Genomic DNA, 25,054 nt, shown 5'->3' with positions numbered 1-25,054 from the left:
ATTCCCTTTCGAATGGTGGAGTTTTGTGTGTGTGTGTTTAGATGAATAAATGCTAAATAAAATGTATGTCGGCTGAGGAAATGGGCAGAAGGGGAAGCCCAGTGAAATCTGTCTTGTAGACAGTCCCTTGTGCCATTCCTGCCTAGAATCTCACCACACCTGGTTACCTGGTACATTTCAATCATCATCATCATTATTATTTTAATGAATGAATTCCCTAGGGAATCCTCCTAAGACAAATTATCAAAGTGAAGCGTGGGTAGCTGAGCTCAGTAAGAGGAGCCCATCGGGAAGCACTGGTTCAGGCAGAAGCCCAAACAGTGGTCCAAGGACGAGACAAAGGCGAGGGCACTTCTGAGACAGGGGAGGGGACAATGGCATCAGCAGACGAAAGGCACGTCTATTGGCCGTCTATTGGCCCAGATAATGTAACATCCTGACGTTAATTCTAAGTGTGCTGTAAGTTTCCCACCCAGTAGCCATAACTGCTGCTCTATTGTTATCTTTGCCAGCAGTTCTTTGGGACACAATGTCGCCCCAGGCCCAGCCCGAAGCTCATTTTTTCCTTTTTTTTTTTTTTTTCTGAGACAGAGAGAGAGTCAAAGAGACGGATAGATAGGGACAGACAGACAGGAACAGAGAGAGGTGAGAAGCATCAATCATCAGTTTCTTGTTGTGACACCTTAGTTGTTCATTGATTGCTTTCTCATATGTGCCTTGACCGTGGGCCTCCAGCAGACTGAGTGACCCCTTGCTCAAGCCAGCGACCTTGGGTCCAAGCTGGTGAACTTTGCTCAAATCAGATGAGCCTGTGCTCAAGCTGGCGACCTCAGGGTCTCGAACCTGGGTCCTCCGCATCCCAGTCCGATGTTCTATCCACTGCGCCACCGCCTGGTCAGGCTTATTTTTCCCTGTTTTAACATTCCAGATATTTGAGGCATTAGATGGGCACAGGGGTTCCTCTGGGACAGCAGCTCCAGCGCCTTTTAAAGTAGCTCCCTTTATATTATTTTTATTAATAGCAGGACCAGGGCAGGAAGGGACAGGGAGGGACCGCAGGGTGGCATCAAGCAGGCCTGGCCCACCCGCTGAGGTGACAGCGTCAGCATAGGGAAGGGGAGGGTGGAGGGGAGACAGAGCGCTAACACAGTAAGAGAGGCAGCAGATAAGGAGGGGACCACTCAGAAGGAGGGGACAGAGGACAAGGGCCTTTGTCTTCTCTATGCCCTCAGTCACCATCCCTGAACTCACAGTGGGTGATGTCTGGACCACGGGAGCGGTGGACCAGAAACCAGAAAACCACCCCCGGCCATGTGCCCCTCGGAGAACTCCTTTAACTTCCCAGAGACGCAGATGCCCGTTTGTAACAAGAGACACTCAGGATGCCGCCTCCCCACTTGGTGCCGAGCACCCCTTCTCAAGAGGAGCCCCTTCCCCTGCCCATTTCATTTCTGCACCACCTGCCAGGCTATCTTCCTCACAGGCCTCTCACTCGTTAAGTTGGTGACCAGCCATCCCAGTTTGCTAGAGACTGAGAGGTTCCAAGGCCATGGGACTTTCTGTTTTAAAACCGGCACAGTTGCAAGCAAACTGAGACCAGGTGGTTATGATCTTTTCTAAGGACGAGTGCTTTGGTGACTTGTGTACCGTCTGCCTCCTCAACCAGATAGATGGTCAAGTCTCTGAGGGAGGAGACTTCTTGTCTTCTTGCGTGATGTCTCCCTACTGCGGGGTGGGGGTGTAGGTTGGGAGGGAATTAGAGGAACGGGCCATATTGTGCCTTGAAGTGGTTTAGATTGTGGGTAACACCCTTCTTTTACTGGCTGTGGGCCTTTCTCTGAAATCATTTCCCTTTTTTATCCCGAGGCGGCAATGTCCTGTCCGTCATAGGAGAAGCCCACACCTGCGCCAGAGGCCCAGGACTTTGTACACCTGCCAGGTGGAGGGAAGGCAGAGAGAGAGAGACTGGTTCCTGGAGGGGGGGGCAGGTACCCATTGGGGCCCCTGGTGGAGAAGGTGGAGCACAAGTCCAGTCCTGTAGGTAAGCTCACCTGCCAGTCCAGGTGAGGGGTGGGGTGTGCAGGCCAGGTTGAGCGAGGTGGGCAGGAAGAGGAAACCACAGGAAACCTCTGGACCAGCCTGGAGGCGGCAGTCGCTCTGAGGAGTCAGCCCAGACCTGTCTGGGTGCCGCCAGTTCCCAGCTGAGCTCGAGGCACAGAGGAAGCAAGACCATGGCGGGGAAGGTGCGGCCCATCCTATGGACGCTCTGTGCAGGTGAGCAGGTCTCTCCTTGGCCAGGGCCCCTGGGGGGGGGGGGATGCAGTCCACTAAACCTGGGGGCACAGGTTTGCTCCTGCTGGGCAGAATGACGTGTTCTGCTGTTCAGGTGGTGGGGTCCAGTCCAGAACCCAGCCTCAGAATGGTTTTCCATTCGCCTATCAGTAAATAAAATCCCAGCCCATATCTGGGATGAATAATTCATAAATTCTCAAAGCCCGTATGGTCTGATCCCAGATCAGAATGCAGGGTCAGACAGGAGATCTGACAGTTTGGATGAAGTGTTTGAGAGAGTTTGTCCTGGAAAGCCCAGGGTGTATGGAATTAGAAGTGTTCACTGCTTGGGATGGTCACCTTTGCCTTAAAACCAGAGAAAAATATGCAGTGTTAAGGAGTGTCAAGATCTGTACCATGCACATAAGGAATGTGAGACAAAAAGACAATTCCACTCAGCCCATACCATTCCCAGGGCAAGAGAAGACTCAACCCTTCAACAACAAAGCCAACTAGACAGGCCCTTTCCAAAGGCCCAAGCTCCGCAGCCTTCTGACACTCCTGTCACTGAAAACTCGGAAGACGGGAACCCCACAAAATAGAAATTAGACAGTTGTCAACATACACCTGAATCCAAGTCGAGTGCTCAATGGCCACATAGCCTGTGTGGGCCCCGCGAAGTTTCTAGGGTCAGGATGGGACATTTGGTCTGAGGGTTCCACGCTGGGCAGAAAGATGAATGGGGAAGGGAAGTTGAGAGACGGGGGTTCGGAATTTTAGGAGTAGATTTCATCCAGTGTATTGGGCAACACTGAGAAATCCCACCAGCTCGTAACCCGAGAAGCTCCCGCAGGCTCCGAGGGTCTGGGAAGAAAGCACAAAGGCGCAGGGTTCTACCTGGAGCACAGGCGTCCCCAGCCTTAAGGCGGGGAACAAGGAGGCTCCCTCAGCTAAAGCCACCGTTCAGCTTGCGCAGGCAAGCCCCGGGACCCGCTGACCTGTGCCCAAGGAAAGTTCTCCCAGCCCCCAGGCCCCCCCCCACACCCACATCTCTCAACACCTGGCCTTGGGGCCCTTGGGTGCAGGGCAGCCTGGGGCTGGGGCAGGGCTGGGTCCAGGCTTGGAAGTAGATCTGGAAAAGCCTGCCAGGTGGTCTCTCTGGGGCCCAGGGGCCTGGTCACCAGGTTATAGGGCCTGGGTGGTCCATTCCCTCATCCAGGCAGCTCTTGACTGAAGGCATAGTTTGTGTGGTCACCAAAGCGGGGGGGGAGAGTTCTGGAATAGCCGCAGTCATGAGGGAACCCATCTCAGCAGCGGATCTAGATGGGGGTGCTGAAAGGGAGTGATCATCCGCCCCTGGCTGGGCTAGTGATGCCCGCCTTCCCTGCCCTGGGCCTTCCCTGCACCCGTGGCCTGGCTGCATGCAGGCATGAGTAAAAAAAAAGGATTGTGGTTCAGGAAGCAGACCCGAAGCAAACCACTGGCCCAGCTTAGAAGGGAAAGTGACTTGAATCCTGCATTGCCCAGAAGGGTCCATGTTGCCTCCTCCTGTGAGAAGGACATGAGACCATGACCGCAGGCTGAGCTCAGCCAGTGGAACCAGTTCTCAGGCTAACAATGCTCAGATGAAGTAGGTTTTCGGCCCCCACTCCCCCCCCCCATCCTCCTACCCCTGCTCTCCAAGCCAGAACCACGTGCCCACCACCTTTGCCTCCATACCTTACCTAGAGCCCTGGTCGGCAAACTGCGGCTTGAGAGCCACATGCGGCTCTTTGGCCCCTTGAGTGCAGCTCTCCCACAAAATACCACATGCAGGCGCCACCTCAATAAGGAATGTACCTACCCATGTAGTTTAAGTTTAAAAATTTGGCTCTCAAAAGAAATTTCAATTGTTGTACTGTTGATATTTGGCTCTGTTGACTAATGAATTTGCTGACCACTGCCCTAGAGGAAGGGGCTGGAGCACTGGGGTAGGTAGAGGGACCCAGGCTTGGTGGCCAGCTCTGGTTGCTTGATGGGTGAAAACACTGGAGGGGTGGGGGAATAGCCCTGGCCATGTACAAGTCAGTGAGCAATGAAGGCCTTCAAAGGTCAAACCTAAAAGCAACCAGGTGACCCTGCCTCATCAAGGAGACCAGGGGAAAGAGCAGGACAATCAGGGAGGGCTTCCTGGAGGAGGTAGAACATGAGTTGGGTTTCTGACACCTACTGGCCTTAGCCCTTCTTCCTTTGGTTTCCTCATCTGAACTGGCCCAGTTATAACATAGATTTGGCTGATGTTCTGGGCAGGGCAACATCCAGCTGATGAGAATAGGCTTAAGACCCCTTAGACTTTGGGGCAGGGGTGAAGATATCACATAAGATAACACAAAGGGGACACAAACAGAAGGCAGTGCATTAGGGAATGTGAAAACAACACTAAACATGGCTAAACATCAGCCTGACGATTCTAACCAATGCCCATGACAAATAGGTCTCCCTACCAGGACTTCCACCGCTCCTGCTGTGGCACCCCAACCACCACCCCCTCCTTAATGGACTCTAGTGTGGGGCCAGGTTGTTCACCCTGCGCAACCTCTGCCTCCTGCTCGGTGAAATGGCCAGGATGATCGCTAAGGCGTGGAAAGGCACTTTGCATCTCCCAGAGGGCCTGGCGGAGGGTTGCTGGGGTCATAGACGGAAAGGTCTGAGTAGACTACCTGGCAGGTCAGAAGCACTCAGGAAGCGCTCCTGACTATCATCATCATTGTTATTAGAGCAGACAGGCAGGAGTTACAGGGAATTGACTTTGGTCCTGGTTCGTGGGAGGGGGACCGCGCCGATCTGGCAGACGGGTGGCCGGAGAGGTCAGAGTGACAGTGGACAAGCCCAGAGTTGTCACCTCTCCCAGAAGCTGCAGGAGAGAACTCTCCAACCTGGGCTCTGCCACTCGGGGAATTTTGGGGGCCCCCCCCGTCTCCATGACAGACCCAACGTGATCAAAGTCACAGCTGTCAGAAAAGACATTCAGAAAGAGAAACCCACCAGTAAAAGCGTCTCTGAACAGTGCTGCCCCGAGTCACTCAAATCTTTAAAGACACAGTAAAAAATCCAAAGAAAAAAAAGCACCCCACCCCACCCCCAGAACAAGAGGAAACGTCCTTGAAGCTTAAGTGAGAAAAACTTAGGAAAATATTGCTTTACACAGAGAACTAAAGGAACCTGTCATTCCCAGATACACCTGACAAGAAAAATTTTTTTTTTCTCTCTCCATCTAAAAGAATTAAAAAAAAAAAAAAAACCCATGGATGATCGATTGATCCGTGATGGGTTTCTGAAGGGAATGGAGTTTCCCGGGTCCTGGCCTTTTGAGGCTGGTCATGCCATTTTAGAATCCTTCCTTTGGGGTCGTTGTGAGAGCCACCATCGCCGCAGGGTAATCCCCGAATGCCTTACACTTGGCCACTCTGAAGAGCCGCGCTCCTGCTGGTCCCACAGGCTCGGGAGTGTGGCACACCGAGCCACATGCCTTGGTCCCACGCAGGGACCTGGCCCAGGCGCCGAGGTTTCCAGGGTTCAGCCTCCGACATGCGCGTCTGATGAGAATCATGAAAGACAGGAACCTTGTTCCCAGTTAATGTGGCTGCTGAGGGTAGGATTCAGGCCACAAGTGTACTTCCATGTGCTCCGAGGCTGTGAGCCCTGAAGCCACTTGGGTCCCCAGGGCCTGGGGCCACGGTAACCCCCAGAGGAGCCAGAACACAAGTCAAACATAGCGCTCGCAGGGAGGGTGAAGGGGCCCAGGGAAGCAACACCCTGTCTGCCCACAGCGATGTGACCAGGATTCAAATGGCCCCATCCTGGCACAGCCTCAGAAGAGGGACATTGTGAGCAGTCAGCCTCAGAGAGGACCATGTGAGAGGGCACAGTGGAGGCGAGGGGCTGCGGCTAGTGACCCTGGCTGCCCACGGCATCACCTGGGGAGGGAATGTCCAGCCTGCCCAGACCTTTCATGTCAGAATCCCAAGGGGCAGATGCTGGGCACCGCTTTGATCTTGAACGAGTTACCCTGGCGATGCCCATGGGCAGTCCGGGTTCAGGGTCTCATGCCAGAACCTGAGGATAAGTGGGTTTCAGGAACGGTCGCCTGGTACCGGGGCTGATGCCCTGCAGGTGGCTGGTGGCTCAGTTTGGCACCGTCCGCTCGTGTGGCTGGAGCTGGGGCAGTTGGTCATCCGGCTCAGAACGAAAGAGCACCATGGGGCACGTGCAGGACTGTAAGCTGGGACAGGGTGCAGAAAATGCAGTGGGGGCTGGCCAGGGCCCCCCATCAGGCCACCTCGGCCGTGGTGTGACTCCAGAGCCACTGTGTAGGAGCATCTACAAGGGGCAAGAAGAGGCAGGTGGTGGGATTTGTCCGAAGCTGCCCTGCTGGAACGGCGTGCTGTTTGTACTTGGCCTGTTTGTGTATTGGGGGCCATGGTGGAAGACTCAGGGTTGTGTACAGGGGGGCTCAGACACCCTGAAATCCCCACTGGCCTGTGTCGACTTCTGGAAGGCACCCCACCTTCTCCTCCTGCGCCCCCTGCCCTCTCCCTCACTCCCCTCACCTCCCATTTTCTCCTCATCTTCAATGGCAGCTGAAGAGACCCTTCCTCACCACAACCTCTCCCCACCCCCATGTCTCTGTGCTAGCCCGTCAGCGAGTGTGTAACGCCTGTTACCATGGGGTTTTATGTGCACTTATCTGTGATCATGTACTGACTACCAGTACTCAGCCAGAGGACCCCACGCACGTCGTGAGTGCAGGGATTATGCCCACCTCTGCTGGCATCCACCCCAAGCCCAGCACAGGGCCTGGACCACGGGTGCCCAGTGGCCACCACCCACTGGACGGCTGTCGGGAAGGGGTTCCTGCCCTTGAACCTTAGCAGGCAGCCAGCTGGCTTGTGCTTAGGGCCGCCTCTCCTGCCTCTCCGCTTCCCTGGCTCTCCAGGCTGCCCCGGCTTCTCTGCGAGCCTCCGTTGCCTTAACCATCCGAGTCCCTTTCTAGGGTTCCATGGATGGGACCAGCAGTCAGGGAAAGAGACTTGTCCTGCAGGTCCCTCAGATATCACCTGCTTGTCAGCAGGAGCATCCAAGCTGTCCTCGGTGGCAGTGTGACCTTCAGCTTCGTGTGGAGACAGCCAGCGGAGGGGACACTGGCCCTGGAGGTGAAGTGAGGTTGCCCCTAATGATGGCAGCACTCTGGTTCTGTCTCCTCCCTGCCTGCAGAGCTTGGCGCTGTGCCCAGGCCGCCTGCCCATGGGCACCAACCCTCGTACTTGGAACCCGCCTCCTTCCTGTGGTGCCTCCCTCCCCCACCGCCACCCAGTGCCCTTTGAGCTGCTTGCTGAGTTCTGCCCTGGTGAGTCAGGGGTGCCATAAACACCCAGCAGGACATGGCAACCGGACGACATGCCCACTTACGACTGTCACAAAGTTCACTGGGTGATGAGCGAGCCCAGAGTGTGGACGGCAGGGCCCCCTGCTCCCCGACATCTCCCTCCGCACGCACAGGACCAGGTGACACCTGTCACGAGCAAGGGATGTTCTCCAGCGATCCTGAGCCCTCATCTCCATCCAGGCCGGGGCCTCTTCCATCCGCCTTCTCCTCTGTCTTCACACGCTTCCTGGGAGCTCCTGTCCTATAGCCTGCATCTCCTGTCCCCATGGGGACTCGAGAAACCTCCCCAATACTCTCGGTGGCCCCCTGGCTCCAGCTGCCTCATCTCCCTGGGAGGGGTCACCTCCCTGACACAACGGCTGCAGTGCCACCTGCCTGACTCACACACCAGCATGCAGCGTGCAGTCTCAGGAGCACCACCCCGCCTGCCGCAGGACACTTGAAAACCAAGAATGCACCAAGGAGAAACCCCACAACGGCTCCATCATCCTGGAATCCAAAGATAACTGGGATCCATCCTGCATTTGGGGTCTGATTTCTTCTGGAAGCTGCTTGCTCTCCGTGAGGGCGCGGCGGACATGGGTGCAGCTGTGTAGATAGACTTGCATCCCAATTTCCTCGCCAGATGCACATGGGCTGCCCAGAGGGCTAAATCCCTTGGGGGCTATTTCAAGGCGCACCCCGGCAGGCAGGAAGCCTTTTCCTGACCCCCTTGGGCCCCCAGAGCCCCTGCTCTCTCTCCTCGCACACATCACTCCTTCACACGTGTGTCTGCCACGTGACTCGGCGGCGCCAGGAGAATGCTGGCTGGCAGCGACCTCTGACGGCTTCCGGGCAGGGATGGTGCCGTCAACCACCCAGTCAGCCAGGTGGTCTTAGCGCCCAGCTCTGTGTAGGCTCCTTGCGGTGGGAAGGGGCTTGCGTCCAGGGAGGGGAGGAGGTCCGCCATCCTCACCCTCATCAATATGAGAAAGTGTGCCTGGGACAGACCCCGCGGGAAGGGGTTCCAAAAAGCCAGCAAAGAAAACAAAGACACTAATTTGAAAAGACATACGCGCCCCCCCCCCACCGTGGTCACTGGGCATTATTCCCAATAGCCAAGAGGTGGAAGCCACCTGCGTGTCCATCCATCGTAGAGCGGATAAAGGAGAGGTGGTATGCGCACACAATGGACTACTGCTCAGCCATAAAAAAAAAAGGGGGGAATGAAATCTCACCCTTTGTGACAACATGGATGGACCTCGGGGTCATTATGCCAAATGATATACATCAGACAAAGACAAATACTGTACGGTTTCACTTACATATGAAATCTAAATAAATAAACAACACAAAGAAACCCTCCCCCGAACAAAATAAAAGAAAAACAGTCTCACAGAATTAGAGATCAAACTGATGGTAACCAGAGGGGCAGGTTGGGAGAAGGAAGAAGGGGTGAAACAGGTGGAGGGCATTATAGTCAATATCACGATAACTTTGCACGGTGACAGGTGGTCACTAGATTACATGGTGATCTCATCATAAGGTCTGCAAATGTCAGGTCACTATATTGAACACCTTAAACTAATGCAACATCGTACGTCAAAAAAGTAGAAGCCAGCTCAGCAAGGGCTAGGATGTTCCCGGTGGGTCCCCAGGGGAGACAGGCACCAACAGGCCTGTGATCAGTCTTTCCCCCCCAGGGTACCTTGCACGAAACTAGGGCCATAGGAAAAAAGGCGTCAGTTGATTTGCAGATTCCTGAGAGCCATGTTGAACAAATGTTCAACAAACAGCCATTGATTTCCGACCCCCTACCCCGCCACCCTGCTTCCCCTCCAGTGCTCGTCAAAGAGCCTATGGAGGCTGTTTGCACGGAGTGGAGGTGGGGGGTCGGCAGGACAAACGGACCTGCAGGTGCAAAGTGCCCCAGTCCTCAGGGACCGGAGCACGTGTCTAGCCCTGGGTAGGCGTCCCTTCGGCCTCCGGCATCCATCTCCTCCCCCCGGGGCTTCCGGGTCTCCCCTAAGTGGCAGCATTACAGCCGCTCCCCCTGGTTCCCGTAATGCACTGTGTGGGCCTCCGGCAGCCCGTCCATCAGACACTTCATTATCCTCCTCGGATGTATTGCTTTCCGGTTTTCCCTCCAGAGACAGTTTATCAGCTCCTTAACAAACCTTAATTATTTACAAGCAATCATCGAGGCTGCGGGCTGGGTCTCCAGGCTCGGTCCCCTTAGGGAGGTTAAATGGCTTCTCTGGATTCCATCTGGGTCACTCTGCAGATGCGGCTTCCCCGCACCCCGGGGCCCCTCGGGTCTCCTTTATTTGGTTTTAGGGGGCATTTTCTAGCAATCTGTGGGGTACAGTCTCCAACCAAATGTCTCTCCGGGTGTAAATCCTACCCGGGTTTTAAGCCTGGCTTCTCTGTAACTCATTCATTGGCTGTCAAAGGGCGCTTGTCAGAGCTGAGGCCGTGGGGAGAGGCACTTGGTTGAGCCCCAGGGATACGACAGTAAAGGCACAGTGAGGGGAGAGCCGTGAGAGCCGTGATCGTCCGGAAGGCTGGGGTGGGTCCTGCTTCCGTGCGGAGAACAAGGGTGCGTACGCCGTGCCCAGCCACAGGACCCGGGTACAAGGGTGCGTACGCCGTGCCCAGCCACAGGACCCTTGCCACAAGCTGGAGTGAGACAGCGTGGTCCTCGCCGTCTAGTGCAGGGAACCACAGCTCCGAGAAATGAACTCAGTTGCCCCAGGTGACAGAGCCAGTAAGTCAGATGACGGTGCCAGCTTGGGTGGTCAGGCTCCAGCATCTGTGCTCCTGGCCACCCTCCTCTGCCATGTGACAAACCCTCACGGGGAGAGAGGTTCCGGCAGGCAGGTCCTCACGGGAAGCGGGTGACATTCAGGGCAGCGTCCTTGGGACAGTTCAGCAGTTCCCTCCAGGACAATGTCGGAGCTCAAAACATCTCCCTCTGCAAGTGACTGCAGCACGGGGAGACTCCGAGCCCTTCCCTGCAGGTAAAAGCACCTGCTATTCCAACTTGTATCTGCCCCCCCACACCTCCCCAGGAAGGTTAGCGCCTCAGTGAACCCTTAGATCTTAACTCCTATGGTGAATTAGCACATCGGATGGACGGACGCCTGGGAGGAGCTCAGACGTGAGAAGGAACGGGGGAGTGGGGAGGCGGACGGGGTATTCGGGAGCGTGGACACAGCTCTAGGGAGGCCGAAGGATGGAGGGTGCAACCACTGGAGGGTAGAGGGCCAGGTGGGGCGGGCTACTGCGAGAAAGATGCCCAATGTAGACCTGTGCTGGGACAGGGAAGAGGAAGTCGTTGGAAGGCTCTAGAGGTTTCTAGAATCTCTCCACTTCCTAGTTTTCTAACCATGGATTACATGTCCCACCTGGGGCTCCTGTCTTGACCGTGGAGTAGGGATGCAAAAAATCCCACAGAAGGGAACACCGGGTCACTTCTCAACATCGAGCCAATGGACAGAGGAGGAGGAGGACATGGGCTTATTTGGATGGAGGCGGGGAGGCTGGCAGACATCGGAAGGCTCCCAGCCTGCGATGCCAGTAACATTGGAACCCAGGGGTGTCGAGGGTGTCGGCAGTGTCAGGTGGGAGCATTCCGGTTGGCGTTGGAAGGCTCTTGGCAACAGCTGCTGGAGTGAAGTTCTTCAACACCCGGGCTCACTTTCCGTCCAGGGTTTTGGAAAATGCAAGGGTGCCTTGGGGCACAGGCTCCGCCTCCAAAGGTCCTTCTCAGGTTTACTAGCAGCATCTAAACAGGGCTCCACCTTTCCCCAGGGTTTTCGCCCCCTCCATCCATGTCCATCTCCTCCCTCCCAGATCTGTGAGCACATGAGGACTCTAACGTGCACTATTGTGATGATCTCTTAAGACCAATCTGCCCTTTAGTTACAACCCTCAGAGATCGCTAGTTCTTTCTGAGACTTGGCCCAGGGTGCCGGTCGAGGTCATCGCTTGTGACTCACCTCTGACTGAGCAGGTGCCTCCCAGGCTGACCACGAGACAGGATAGCTGGACAGAGGTACACACGGCGTCACCAGCAGTCACTGGGTGCTGGTTACGGGGAAGCCACCATCCCGAGCATAGCACCCTTTCCACGTCACTCTTCACACCACCAGCTCACTTTCCGAGTGAGAACTCGGGCTCCGAGCACGTCCGCGGCCAGGTGGGAACCGCTCAGGGTCATGCATTTAGAAAATAAAGGAGCTCTTTCAACTCACTCAAACTCCACACCGTGCCGCTTCCTCCAACGGCCATGGAGAAGTCGTGTTCCACGTGGAGCCACACGGATACGGGGATAAAAGTATCAGAGGTGCGTTTCTGAGTTAGAAGAGAGTCAGGGACAGGGAAAGGATGGTGAGGGGCAAGAGGGTGAGCTCAAAACCAGGCTTGAGCCATCACACAATGTGCTGACCCACTTGTGGCGCCACAAGGAGAGACAGGAGGGCCGAGGTCACATGGCTGGTCCTCACCCGGCCTTGCGGGAAAGCAGCTCATGTGCAAGGCGGCGGCAGATGCAGCCTATCCGCTGTGGTCAGAGGAGGGCTGATGTCTCTGGGCAGCGAGTGCCTGTGCCCACGTCACCCACTTCTCCCTCCCACTCCCCACTGTCTTTTCAGTCTGGGCCACAGTCGGCGCCATCCTGGTGGAAACCCCGCAGGAGCTCCTTCGGGCGGCCCGCGGAAAGAGTGTCACCCTGCCCTGCTCCTACAGCACCGCCGTCTCTACCCGAGAAGGGTTCATCCAATGGGACAAGCTTTTACGGAGTCACACGGTGAGTGTCCTCAGGAAGCGGGGGCAGCCCAGCCTGGGCACAGGTAGAAAGAGGGTGGCAGAACTGACCTCAGTCACTTCCAGGTTCTGTTTGATAATGAACTCCAAAGGCAAGAATCAAGGACATCACGTGGCGCCTGACCAGGCAGTGGCGCAGTGGATAGAGCATCGGATTGGGATACGGAAGACCCAGGTTCAAGACCCCGAGGTCGCCAGCTTGAGCCCAAGGTCGCTGGTTTGAGTAAAGCTCACCAGCTTGAGCCCAAGGTCACTGGCTTGAGCAAGGGGTCACTCGGTTTGCTGTAGCCCCCCCCCATCAAGGCACATATGAAAAAGCAATCAATGAACAACTAAGGAGCCGCAACAAAGAATTGATGTTTCTCATCTCTCTCCCTTCCTGTCTGTCCCTATCTGTCCCTCTCTCTGTCTGTCTCTGTCACACACACACACACACACACACACACACACACATACACACACACAGTATATAACGGGGCTCCCCACGGAAGCCCCAGTGGTTGCCTAGCACCATGCCTGGCACGTCATAGGTGCTCAATAAATACTGGCTGACCGACCGACTGAGAACAGACAGGGGGCTGGAATGGGACAAGCGAAAGATGCCAGAGGTCACAAGGTGACCACGTTGGAATTTGAAGAAACCCTGTTTGTCTGCCCAGGCTCTTGCTGTCCTGCTGACCTGTCCGTCTTTTGATATTGTCACTAAACATATGTAGATGTGATGAGGTGGTACTACGTATCAGATCTTTGTTCCCCGGGTTTGGCGTCCACGCTTCTGGGGTGGGTGTGGTGGCTGAGGGTCACCAGCACCGACTGGAGGAAGAGCCATGCCAGGGCCTTAGGGTGAAGACCCATTGGCATTTCTCCCCCCTCCCAGGAAAAGGTGGTCATCTGGACATTTTCAACCCAACACTACATCTACGGTGACCTCTTTGAGAACCGTGTCAACCTGTCCGGCAACGCCAAGCAGTCAGACGCCTCCATCACCATCAGCCAGCTGACCATGGACGACAACGGCACGTACGAGTGCTCGGTCTCGCTGCTGGAGGACCTGGATGGCACTTCCAAGGCACGCGTCCGCCTCCTGGTCCTCGGTGAGTGTCCCCATCTCCTTCCAGGAAGCCGGTGGGGCAGGGTGGGCGTGCACGGAGGACAAGTGCCCTGGGGTCAGAGGCAGGGACGCCTGACCCGGAGCTGGAATTCCTGCATTGCCTGCCGGTCTCCGGGTGGGGGCGCTGCCTCTCCCCTTGGAACTGAAGGGTGTTCTGAGCCCTTTGGGAACAGCGGCAGCCCCCAGCGCAGAGGAGAAGCCCCATTAGGAGCAGCCCCTGAGTGTCAGCCTGGGAGACCCGGTCCACGCTCTGTCCAGTGCCCTCCCTGGATTCCTCTCCTCTTTCTCACACCAAACTTACTGATGAGAAGAAAAGAGAAACCCTGGGTCCCACTGTCAAGATGCCCACTGTGCCTCACTCTGAGGCTGCCGGCCGTGTGTCCTTCCCTGTCACACGCTCCGCTCACCGGTAGAAGCCCCTCACTGTCTCCCACCCTGCGACCCCAACAACCCACTGTCCGGGAGGTTCTGCCGCCTTTTTGAAATACATCCCAAGTTCCTGTTCTTTTTCCATACAAATAACTTCTTTCCTGAAAAAATCTGAATGATCACCTATATTGGTATCATCATTCTGTAGATAAGGCCCAGAGAAAGGGGGCCCCCCACTGACTCAAAGTCAAAGTTCCGGGAACTTTGGGGAACACCTGCTCTGTGACCAGTCTAAGCCACGACCTCCATCCTGCCCGGGAGCCACTCCTTCCCCCCAAACTATGCATCCTTTTTCTTTTCTTTATTTAGATTTTTTAATTTATTGATTTGGGGAGGGGTAGAGAGAGAAAGAGGAGGGAGAAGCTGGAAGCATCAACTCATAGTCATTGCTTCTCACATGTGCCTTGACCAGGCACTCCTGGCCTTCCTCTGCCTAATTCTGTTTCCTTCCTGCACCCAGGAAACAATCGCTGTCCTCTGGCAACAAGCTGGTTGGGGAAGGCAGCAGACCCTCCCTTAGTGTGGCTATCTCCCCACCCCCTACAACCAAAGCTGCTACATTTTAGTTAATTTGAAGGACTAGGGGGACACATTGAATCTGAGGTTATGAAACTCGGGGAAACCCATGTTTTGCTTTAAAGAAAGAGCGAGAGAGATTACTTTATACTGTATATTAAGAAATCCAAGCAAATTCTCTTTTAAAAAATAAAGTTTTCTTTCCAAATGGCTCTCTTGCAGGGCCTCATTTTAGGCAGAAGGGCTTTCATTATGCAGGGATGCCCACTTGGGCTGGGGGACCTCCGAACACAGGCGGGACACGCAGTCCCGGATCACCGCAGGAGGCCACCTGGCCCTGGGACCTCCCGGCCTCTGGCGCCCTCTGGTGTCCGCAGCGGGAGTAGCAGGCTCTGCAGAGGCCTGGAGCCCGTGGCGTCCCCTGCTTCCCTGGGGATCACTCTACCCGAGATTCTGGTAGTAGCACCCACTGCCTGTCTAGGAGGGAGGACCAGCCAACTGGGATGCAAGATCTCCAGGGGTCCCCACAGAGAATATAAGGGCTGCCGGGCTAGAGGGGAGAGGTGCATCCTGAACAGCTTCCCCTAGAACTTTGGGGGGCAGGGTGGGGGTTGGCAGGGACTAGAGAGAGCTCACTCTGCCTGCTCACTGGCCCCGCACCTGTGCGGTCCCAGTTGTAGAACGGGCCACTGTCCACTGGGGCATGCCGAGAAGCCGAGGGGACCGGCCTGTCTGCCTGCCATCCACGGGTTCCAGGACAGCCCTCTCCCCTGAGCAGCCTCTCTGCCCCCAAGGACTCCACCCAAAGGCTCAGGTGAACTCCAGGCTCCTTCAGAGCCCCTCTGCCTGCAGGGCCACCACCTTCACCTGGGCCTCCTTCCCTCATCCCTTCCCATCACAGCCCTTCCTGTGGCTGAGTCCATGTCCCAGAGCTTTGCCCCCTGCCTGGTCACTGTCTACTTAGTGGACCTCCTTGAGCACAGGGACTCACTGTGTCACCTCCCGTCCTCAGCAGTCTCATGCGTACAGTAGGTGCTCGATCAGGTGTGGTATATTTTGTTTGTTTGTCTGTTTTGTATTTTTCTGAAATGAGAAGCGGGGTGGGGGGTGAGGGCAAGGTAGAGAGACAGACTTCCACATGCTCAACCGGGATCCTCCCGGCATGCCCACCAAGGGGTGATGCTCTGCCCATTTGGGCCATTGCTCCATTGCAACTGGAGCCATTCTAATGCCTGAGGCAGAGGCCATGGAGCCATCCTCAGCGCCCGGGCCAACTTTGCCCCAATGGAGCCTTGACTGTGGGAGGGGAAGAGAGAGATAGAGAAAAAGGGGAAGGGGAGGGATGGAGAAGCAGATGGGTGCTTCTCCTGTGTGCCCTGGCCAGAACTCAAACCCGGGACTTCCATAAGCTGGGCCAAAGCTCTACCACTGAGCCAACCTGATCAGGGTCCTGATCAGGTTTGTAGAATGAGCCACACTACATGGTGGTGTGAACAGTGCCGAGTGCAAGGCCCCCGCTGGAGGCAGGCAGGCATTCTGGGAGACCATGTCAGGTGTGAGCTGTGTGTGGGCCTATTGGTTTTTGTACCCTCCTTTCTGTGGATTTCCTGTCCTGATCTCTGTCCCTCTGTCCCCTCCCAGCCTTCAGTCCTCATTCCCCACCCAGCACACACCCCTCCTACCCCCCAGCCACTCAGAACAATTCCACTCTATCAGAAAGCACGCAATGAGGGCAACATGTAACCCAAAGCGAACACTCTGGAGACGGTGAGGTTTAGGGCTTTGGAGAGAGAGGCTTCCATTTACCCCAGGGGTCGGCAAACGGCAGCCAGGCCCAGCCCGCAGCCTGTCTACGATCTAAGAACAGTCTCTATGTTTCTAAAGGGTCATTTAAAATGAAACAATGACAGAGACTGTCATGTGGCCCTTTACCAACAACGTCTGTCATCCCCTCTTATGACAGGTGGGAGCACAGAGAGGCTAAGATTGGCCTAAAAAGGCACGGCCGAGTCACTGGAGGGGGTGCCTGTCACTGTGGGGAGACCCCAGTCCCAGCCCCAGTGCTGTGGGACCCTCGCTAGGCCCCTCTCTGGGCCTCCGTCTCCCCATCTTTATAAGGGTGACGGTTCAAAACTAGCCACCAGGACACATCCTGCTGTCCGTACTGCCTCTGGGACAGGGACAGGTGTGAGGGAGGTTCGGGGGACTGACCTTCCTTAGAGTGTCAGGTCTCACCAGCCTGCGAACAGACAAGGCATGTGTGTCTGCGGCGGGAGGTGGCTGTCCCCAAGTCCTCCCCACACACACTCACACCTTCGTTTCGGCCCCTCCCCCCCACAGTGCCACCCTCCAAGCCAGACTGCGGCATCAAGGGAGAGACCGTGATTGGCAACGACATTCAGCTGAGCTGCCGGTCCAAGGAGGGCTCCCCAGAACCTCAGTACAGTTGGAAGAGCTTCAACCTCCTGAACCAGCCGCGGGCGGACCCCCCAGGTAACCACGCCAACGGGCAGCAGAGTGGCAGGCCCCCAGGGGAGAGCCTGGAGCTAGCCAGCCAGGACCCTCAGGGGCTGTCCCCCCCACCCCGGTGGCTGGCACAGCCATGCCCTGGGTCCTCTCTCTGAACACCTCTTTCCCGTAACAAGGCCTCCCCAACTCGTATGCTGCTGTGAGCACTGATTTCACAGGAAGCACTTAGTGGAAGCCCATGGAATGTTTGCTGGGTTTCCTTCTGCCCCAGAACTTGGATCTCTGGATGAAGCACATAATCAATAGCTACTCTGTAGGAGAACCCCGGCTGGAACTGTGGCTTCCATAACGGTTATGTCCGAAAGTATCCATTTAAGGCGTTATGTCAAGTATCCATTTGAGGCCCCCCGTCCAACACTATGGCCCCGTTCAAGGGTGGCGGTTTCCTGTTCCCATCCCCTCTCCAGGCCGGTCCATCTCAGACCACCCTGACCCCACGTCCCCAAGCACACCCCCTTTTTAAGGCCACCCCCCACCCCCGACCAGGGCTGCAGGGAGGGTCCCATGTTCTCAGGGACTCAGGATAGGGAAGAGGTTCATTTACAGTTGCCAGGAGACCGGTTTTGTCCTGGGCAGCTTGGTATTGGACCTTGGCATCAGGAAACAAACTGAAAACAAAAGAAAACAAAAACTATATAAATATCCTCCTGTCCTCACATGGAGCTCGCTGGTGTGGGAACGCCCTGCTGGAGCCTGGGCCTTCATGCCCGCCATGGCCTGCCACTGCCTGCCACGGCCCGCCATGGCCCGCCCCGGGACTGGGAAGACAGGGCCAGGGAGGCGCCGTGGGATCCAGCGGCGGGCGGCTCCAGGTCAGGGTCCGGGGAGAAGCAGGAGGGAAAATGCAGCCATGGGCGAGACCTGGGCACTGAGATGTTGGGATGGGAAGGCCAGGAAGAGCCAAGTCAGGCCCGGGAGACCCCAGCCAGACGAATGCCGACGAGAACTTCTGTCAAACCAGGATGAATTTGTCACTCCACTCTTGACTCGTGTAGGGGCAGAACAAGAACGTCTTAAAATTAAAAAAAAAAAAAAAAATAGAATTGCTGGAACACACTCGGTCTTACGTAAGATAGCAGGTGTCATGCGGACTTCAGCAATCTTCCGACATGGACTCCATGTTTCTGGCTTGGCAGATCCGCACCAGGCGTGTCTGCAATCTCTGCTCACACTGCCTGGCAGTCCCAGTGACTCCAGCGCTGGTCCCCACTGTTTGCTGTGGACACTGCTTGGTCTCCCTTCCCAGCAGCACCGTGCGTGCAGGGGGTCCAATATAGCAGTAGTGTTACACTCGGCAGCACAGTAACCCAGACGATGCCCAGGGGACCCAAGATGGATTCTCCGTCTTGCATCCTGGCTCAGCCACTTGTTTGCTGTGTGACCTTGGCAAGTTACTCAGCCTCTCTGTGCTGTAGTTTCTCCATAACACACGGGCATGACTGGTAGTCACTTCACGGGGTCGTTGTAGAGATGATGTAAAAGCTCATGGGGAGCACTGGGTCCGCTGCCCGGCAGACAGCGCTCCATCAGCACTGTTTTGTGAGCTGGGTCCTCAAGGAGGAGCAGGCAGGCCAGGTGTGGGGACAGCATGGGCATCGGGGGTGCTGGGAGCGGCTGAAAAGTAGGGAGCATGTGCTGGTGGAAAGATAGGGACAGGGTTGGCACAGAGCTACACTGAGAGACAGGGGCCTGTGCCTTGGGTGGAAAGACCGGCCTGGGCCTGGAGGCCACTGGCTCCTGCTGGGGCACCCCGAGCAGGTACCCAGTCATAGTTCCGCCTCCTACAGGAAGACTCTTCTGGTTGTTTGAAGCCAAAACCTTGTTTTTTTCCCCCTGGTAATCCAAAAGGGGAGAAATCTGAGGACAGGGAAAAAGGTTACAGCTAAGTCACTTACCTATTTGGGGAGAGCCTACTAGGGGGCAATGCTCTGCCATGTGGGGCATTGCTCCATTGCAACCAGAGCCATTTTTTAGTGCCTGAGATGAAGGCCATGGAGCCATGCTCAGCACCTGGGTCCAACTCGCTCCAGTTGAGCCATGGCTGCAGGAGGGGAGAAGAGAAAGAGAGAGAGAGAGAGAGAGAGAGAGAGAAGTGAGAGGGGAGGGGTGGAGAAGCAGATGGGTGCTTCTCCTGTGTGCCCTGACCAGAAATCAAACCCAGGACTTCCATACGCCAGGCTGATGCTCTACCACTGAGCCAACCGGCCAGGGTCAAACCCACTTCTGACTTTTAAAGCATGTCAGTCCACATAGACGGCTGCAGAGGGTCACTCTGCCCTCCTGCAGCGGGAGACAGAAGTCCCGCGTTAGAGATGACTTCCTCTGACTGAGGGGAAGAGACACTCCGGGATCAGCACACAGTGATCCGCGTCCTGACCTCTTCAACAGCTCTTAGTTACAGCCTCTAGGACCCTTAGTATCTTCTTCTGAAAAAAACCCAAAAAACTGGGAAGATCATTATGCCGCCTTCCCCGATGGCTGCAGAAAGGCTAAGAAGAGGCCCTGTGTATGACGTCTCTGAACATCCCCATAAAGCAGAGCTTTGTGCATAAAAAGAGTAGGAGTGTGGGTATCAAGGAGGGAAGGAAGGGTAATTCCGGGGGGCTGGAGCACATTAGGGAGGAGGTTCCGAAGCGCGGGCATGGGCCCTGCTCCCAGCAGCCAGGAAGGACCTTGACGACCAGAGGTAGCAGCCTGAGCTCGTTGACAACCATGGGGTTGGGGACAGGAAAGTTAAGTCCTGTCACCTGACATCAGTGGTGGGGGCGGGGGAGGGAGATCAAGGAAGTCTTCCCCAGCTGGAGCAGAGATGGGAGGCAGGAGGCCGCGGTCTTGTGTGTTTCCCGCTTTGACCACAAGGTGTCGCCACCCGGGCAGAAACATCTGGTTTAGCCTTATTTTAGAACTATTAGGTCCTTTCCAAGAAAAAGGGGTTTGGCAGCCCCAACTCAGAATCAAAGCAGGTCTTGGGCCCCAGGTATGCACCTGTTGGTCCCAGCATAGCTTCCAGTGCCCACTGTTTTGAGGAAGCGGGGAAGGACAGTACTGACTCTGGAGGTAGGAAGACCTCTGTCCCCCAGCCCTAACCACGCCTTCACCCGCATCACCTGCTCTGCACACCTGAGGAGAGATGGTGTCTCGCCTTCTAAAATGGTGGGCATCTGATATGAGCTGTTCACCCCAAAGCATTCCCATCGTCAGAGAGCATTTCCCAAAGTGTGTTCCTTCAAGATGCTTCTTTCATTTTTTTAAATTTAAATCCCATTAGTATAGAAAATGAGACCATTATTGTAACCACCCAGTGCTCATTAGCATATTAGATGCTCTGAGCATTCTGTCGTTTAAAAAAACCAAAACAAAACTTATTTTACCCTTAACTCTGATTTCTAAGCCCATTCCAGCCATAGGCTCTTTTAATTTTTTTTCCAGTATGCTGTAATAATATCACAGTCCAGAAAACCACACCGAGGTGTGGAACCCTGGGACATTACGGAGAATGAGCCCCCAGACTATACGGTCCTGGGCTTTCTGAGGAAGAGTCCGGAGAAAGGACACATGGAAAGAGTGGGAGAAAATATCCCCACCCTCCGGCTGTGATTTCTAGCCCGTGAGAGCATGGATGAGTTGATCCTCCGTTCTTTCCCTGGCCCTGCGGATGAGATTATGTCCCCTTACTATAAACTCAGCACTTTGTGTGGAGGTCTAGTCACCCTGTCACCACCGCTGTGTCCTGTTCGTCTTCCCTTGTGGACAGGGGACCTCCCCATCTCGCTGAGAGCCGTGGTCAGCACGTGTGTTCTGGGTCAGCCTGAATTGAAACAACCTTTTCTTATGCTGTGTAGAAATTCTTTTAATGCGCATCCATTGGCTTTCTAATTTCTTCAGTGGAGGCTGTCAGCTGCTCCAAAAGGTTCTAGACTCAAAACGGGATTTTTTTTTTTTTTTTGGGCGAACGCCTCATTGAATCTTTCCGGCTTGGGCAAGACAGTCGGTTACCTCTGTGACGCCAAAGGTGGGAACGTGTGCTCCACCTGCCAGACCAGATTGTTGGAGGACCCAGGGACCTCACACTTAGGAAGTGCACGGAGGAACTCGTCCTGACAGGGGAATACAATTTTGCAAGAGCAGAGGTCGGGCCATTTGGGGGTGGGGGCGGGGTGCCAGGGAAGTGGCAGGAGGGACACCTGGAGTGATGGCTGGGCCAGACCCGTGGCCCCGTGACCACGTAGAGAAGCCTGGGCTTGTCACTGAGGAGGACAGGCTGCCTCCAAGTGTCCATCCGGGATGCGGCCACATCCTGTTTGCAGTGGAGACTGTCTCCCCCGGATGCAGTACAGCCACCTGGTGGCAGCAGGGACCACACGAGGTTTTTCCTGACTCAGATACGAGGACGGGGGTCTTTCAACCCTTCTCTCAGAATTGCAGTTGCAGCAAAGCATCTTTGAGCACAGAACAGATAGGTATGTCTAAGCACCACGCTCTCCCTTCCAAGCGGACGCTGTGAATCTTCACAGGGTTGTAGATTCGCAGGGAGGTTGGTTGCCCTGAGGATGCAGGGTCAGGGGTCACCACACCCACGCCAGGTACGTAGGTTTGGATACAAGTTACATTGCTCATATAGTGTGATGGATGATAAAGCGTCTATACAGACAGCTGTGTACCCGCTTCCACCACACAGATACACACACACACACACACTCTCTCTCTCTCTCTCTCTCTCACACACACACACACACACACACACACACACACTCTACTCATGGCAGAAACACCCAGAGACCAGAGTTCTTGGTTTCTAAAGCCTCGCTCCACATGAGCCACAGCTAAGGGTTCGGTTTCTGAAGATCAGAAAGGGGTTATAGAGACACCTCCATTTCCTGTGCTCTGTGCCGAACGTCACATCTCTGAGCCATGTGCTTGGCGGTGCCTACAGTGACCCGCGCCTCACCAACACTCCCGAGTGTCCTGTGAGGCAGCTCTGTCCTCATTCCCATTCACAAATAAAGAGGCTGAGGTCAGTGAAGCTCAGTAACTTGCCCAAAGTCACACAATGAATAAGTAGCAGACCCAGGCTTCAAACTCGGGGGGCCTGGCTGCACTGTGAGCCCCTCAGAATGACGTACCCTGCCCGGTTCCCTGTCCCGCAGCCTGGAGGTGGGGGGTCTTCTCCAGATGCAGGCGAGGGCCACCCAGGGCTGCCCAGGACCCCCCAAGGTCCCCGCTGCTTCCACTCCGTGGTGGAGCTCCTCTCCTGACCCCCACCACTCCTCCTTCCCAGGCATGGGACAGACCTTGTCTCTGAAGAACATCTCCGCAGACACGTCGGGTTACTACATCTGCACGTCCAGCAACGAGGTGGGGACGGAGTCCTGCAACATCACGGTGACCGTCAGACCCCGTAAGAACAGCTGAAGGTGGACGGAGGGACAGAGGGAGGGAGGAAGGGAGGGAGGGAGGTGGGGAGGAGTGAGCAGCCTCCTTAGGGCCCCCCGCTGGCCAGGTGCTCCTGTGCCTGCTCCCCTGGCCCGGAGGCCTGTCCAGGTTCCCTGGTTCTTCAGAAGCGGCACCGAGGGCTGTGGCTTCCACGGATCCCTCAGTCGGGGGGTAGGGGAGGCACCCAGAGACAGCTGCCACCATCTGGACCCCATCCTGTGGGGCGGCATTCACCAGCTTGCCGATAAACTGGAGTGGGACCTGCCTGGCCAAGAGCTGAGGACTCTTCCGGAGCCCGGGGAGCCCGGGGATCCCGGGGGGCAGAGGAACACGGAGCCATGGGCCCTCCGCCCTGGTCTGCGTCTCCGGGCTGAAGAGCATTCCCAGGCCTGGCTGGTCACATTCCCCAAAGGCCACACTTCTCACGGGGTGCTCCGGGGCCGGCTCCCTGGGCTCACAGGAGGACTGGGGTGCCCAGAAGCTGGGAGGGACCGCCTGGGGCCCTGGCTGCTGTGGGGCTGCCCTCCCTGCATGCTCAGCCCTGGGGCCTGGGGGCGAGCCCATCGGGGTCCGGAGGTGCAGCTGCTCTGTCCCCCGCAGCCTCCATGAACGTGGCCCTGTACGCGGGCATCGCGGGCGGCGTGCTGGCTGCCCTTATCCTCGTTGGCGTCCTGGCCTATTGCTGCTGCTGCCGCGAGAAAGACAAGGACAGGGAGTCCAGGCCGTGAGTGCGGGGCGGCCTGGCGGCGCGGGTCTGGGCAGACTGGGAAGATGCGTCCTAGTTTCTCACAGCTTCTACCGCGTGCACACCGTCGGGGACAGCTGTCATTGTATCAGCACATCCTGAAGTGGTGCTGCCGTCCCAGACTCGACCCGCGGCCCGGGTGGCGGGAGGCGGGGGGAGGGGGTGGAGGCTCCAGGCAGGGCTTCCCGTGCTGCCAGGGCCGAGGCGGAGCTGGAGCCTCTGCCACTGGCAGGGCAGGTCCCTCGTCTGGTGGGTCCAGCCTGTTCCCGTACCACACTCAGTTCACAGGCAGAACAAATGGGGCCACCTTCCTGTCCTCCGAGCCCCGCCCTTCGGCCCAGGGTTTCTTTGCAGCTGGCCTGATGGGGAGGGACAGTAACAAGGAGGGCCCAGAGCAGCCCAGCTCCCTGGGGTCAGCCGCCCCCTCTGTTCTCATTGCTGCAGGAATCGGTCCATCTACCTTGGAGCCTCCCGGGAGCAGGACGAGGGGGACGACTCCAGGCCTGGAGACCAGGGGAGCAACGGGCGCCAGTCCCCTGACTACGCAGGCCGAGGGTGACCAGGGCCTGCTGCAGGAAGGGGCAGGGGCAGAGCTTTCTTCCCAGCCTCCCCACTGCCCTCTCTGCTCCAGCCCATTTTCCTGACCCTTCTCCCAGCACTCATGGTGCTTCCTCCCTCCGTCAGGGGTGGAGGCTGTGGCTTAGCTTGGCAGAGTGGATCTCACCTGCCAAGGGACCCCTGCCTGTGGGTCCTGGGGACTCAGGGACCAGGCCACAGCGGCCACCTTCCCTGGAGCCAGCGGGAGCTCCTGCTCAGAGCCTCAGGACACCGCTCAGGGCGTGCCCAGCTCCCAGGCAGCACCTGGGGGAGGGTTTGCACACAATTCCATTTTTGGTGAATGAACGAAAGAGCAGTTGAGCTCACGAAGGCCTCCCTGTTATTTATCCAACATCAGTGCAACATCCGTGCTCCAGGGCCCTCCTGGCCTGACCTGACCAGGAGCCCCTCCCTCTCCAACCTCATCACCCACAGAGTCCCTGTGCGTCCTTGTCCTCCAGACACTGTGGAGAGGGCCGTCCCCAGCCCCGCCCCCTCCCACCCACCCGCCCGGCCACCCACGCAGCTCCGTCGCTGCCTGTCAACATCCCAGCTGTCGCTAGGCCCATCTCAGACCCAGGTAAACGCTACCCCTCTGTCCCAATGTCCCATACACGGGAACAGTCTCATCTCTCTGTCCCACCTGGATCAGCGACCATGGAGCACAGTTATTAAAGCTTGGGCCTAGGCCCTGGCCGGTTGGCTCAGCGGTAGAGCGTCGGCCTAGCGTGCAGAGGACCCGGGTTCGATTCCCGGCCAGGGCACACAGGAGAAGCGCCCATTTGCTTCTCCACCCCTCTGCCGCGCTTTCCTCTCTGTCTCTCTCTTCCCCTCCCGCAGCCAAGGCTCCATTGGAGCAAAAATGGCCCGGGCGCTGGGGATGGCTCTGTGGCCTCTGCCTCAGGCGCTAGAGTGACTCTGGTCGCAACATGGTGACGCCCAGGATGGGCAGAGCATCGCCCCCTGGTGGGCGTGCCGGGTGGATCCCGGTCGGGCGCATGCCGGAGTCTGTCAGACTGTCTCTCCCTGTTTCCAGCTTCAGAAAAAAAAAACAAAAAAAAAAAACTTGGGCCTGGGCCTCCTCCCTGCTTTGAGAGGTTGGGCCTTCCCCTCTCTGGTCTCCCTGACATGACTATGGACACAAAGGTGACCCCCACCCAAGCTCAAGCCCATCTGCTCGTTTGGTGACTTG

General features: G+C 56.6%; 1 protein-coding gene across 1 annotated transcript; it reads left to right on the top strand.

Annotated features, from left to right (window-relative positions):
• The first annotated feature begins 1,990 nt into the window (after nucleotides 1-1,990).
• On the top strand, nucleotides 1,991-24,188 carry GPA33 (glycoprotein A33). Its single transcript, XM_066261046.1, has 7 exons — nucleotides 1,991-2,274; nucleotides 12,331-12,485; nucleotides 13,380-13,596; nucleotides 16,899-17,051; nucleotides 22,366-22,485; nucleotides 23,121-23,244; nucleotides 23,710-24,188. Exons 1-7 carry the CDS (start codon nucleotides 2,232-2,234, stop codon nucleotides 23,822-23,824), a joined length of 927 nt encoding a protein of 308 aa, XP_066117143.1. The 5' UTR covers nucleotides 1,991-2,231; the 3' UTR covers nucleotides 23,825-24,188.
• The last annotated feature ends 866 nt before the right edge of the window (nucleotides 24,189-25,054 follow it).

Source organism: Saccopteryx bilineata, chromosome 2 (genome assembly GCF_036850765.1).
Source record: "Saccopteryx bilineata isolate mSacBil1 chromosome 2, mSacBil1_pri_phased_curated, whole genome shotgun sequence".
Lineage (NCBI taxonomy): Eukaryota > Metazoa > Chordata > Mammalia > Chiroptera > Emballonuridae > Saccopteryx > Saccopteryx bilineata.
The sequence above is the reverse complement of the archived record's forward strand: the minus strand, read 5'-3'. Positions and strand labels throughout refer to the sequence as shown.

Excerpts from the sequence above, each read along its gene's own strand:
- GPA33 (XM_066261046.1), top strand. The coding sequence starts at position 2,232 with ATGGCGGGGAAGGTGCGGCCCATCCTATGGACGCTCTGTGCAG. Across the intron at positions 12,486-13,379 it reads AGCTTTTACGGAGTCACACG|GAAAAGGTGGTCATCTGGAC; the intron begins GTGAGTGTCCTC and ends CCCCCCTCCCAG. Across the intron at positions 22,486-23,120 it reads CACGGTGACCGTCAGACCCC|CCTCCATGAACGTGGCCCTG; the intron begins GTAAGAACAGCT and ends TGTCCCCCGCAG.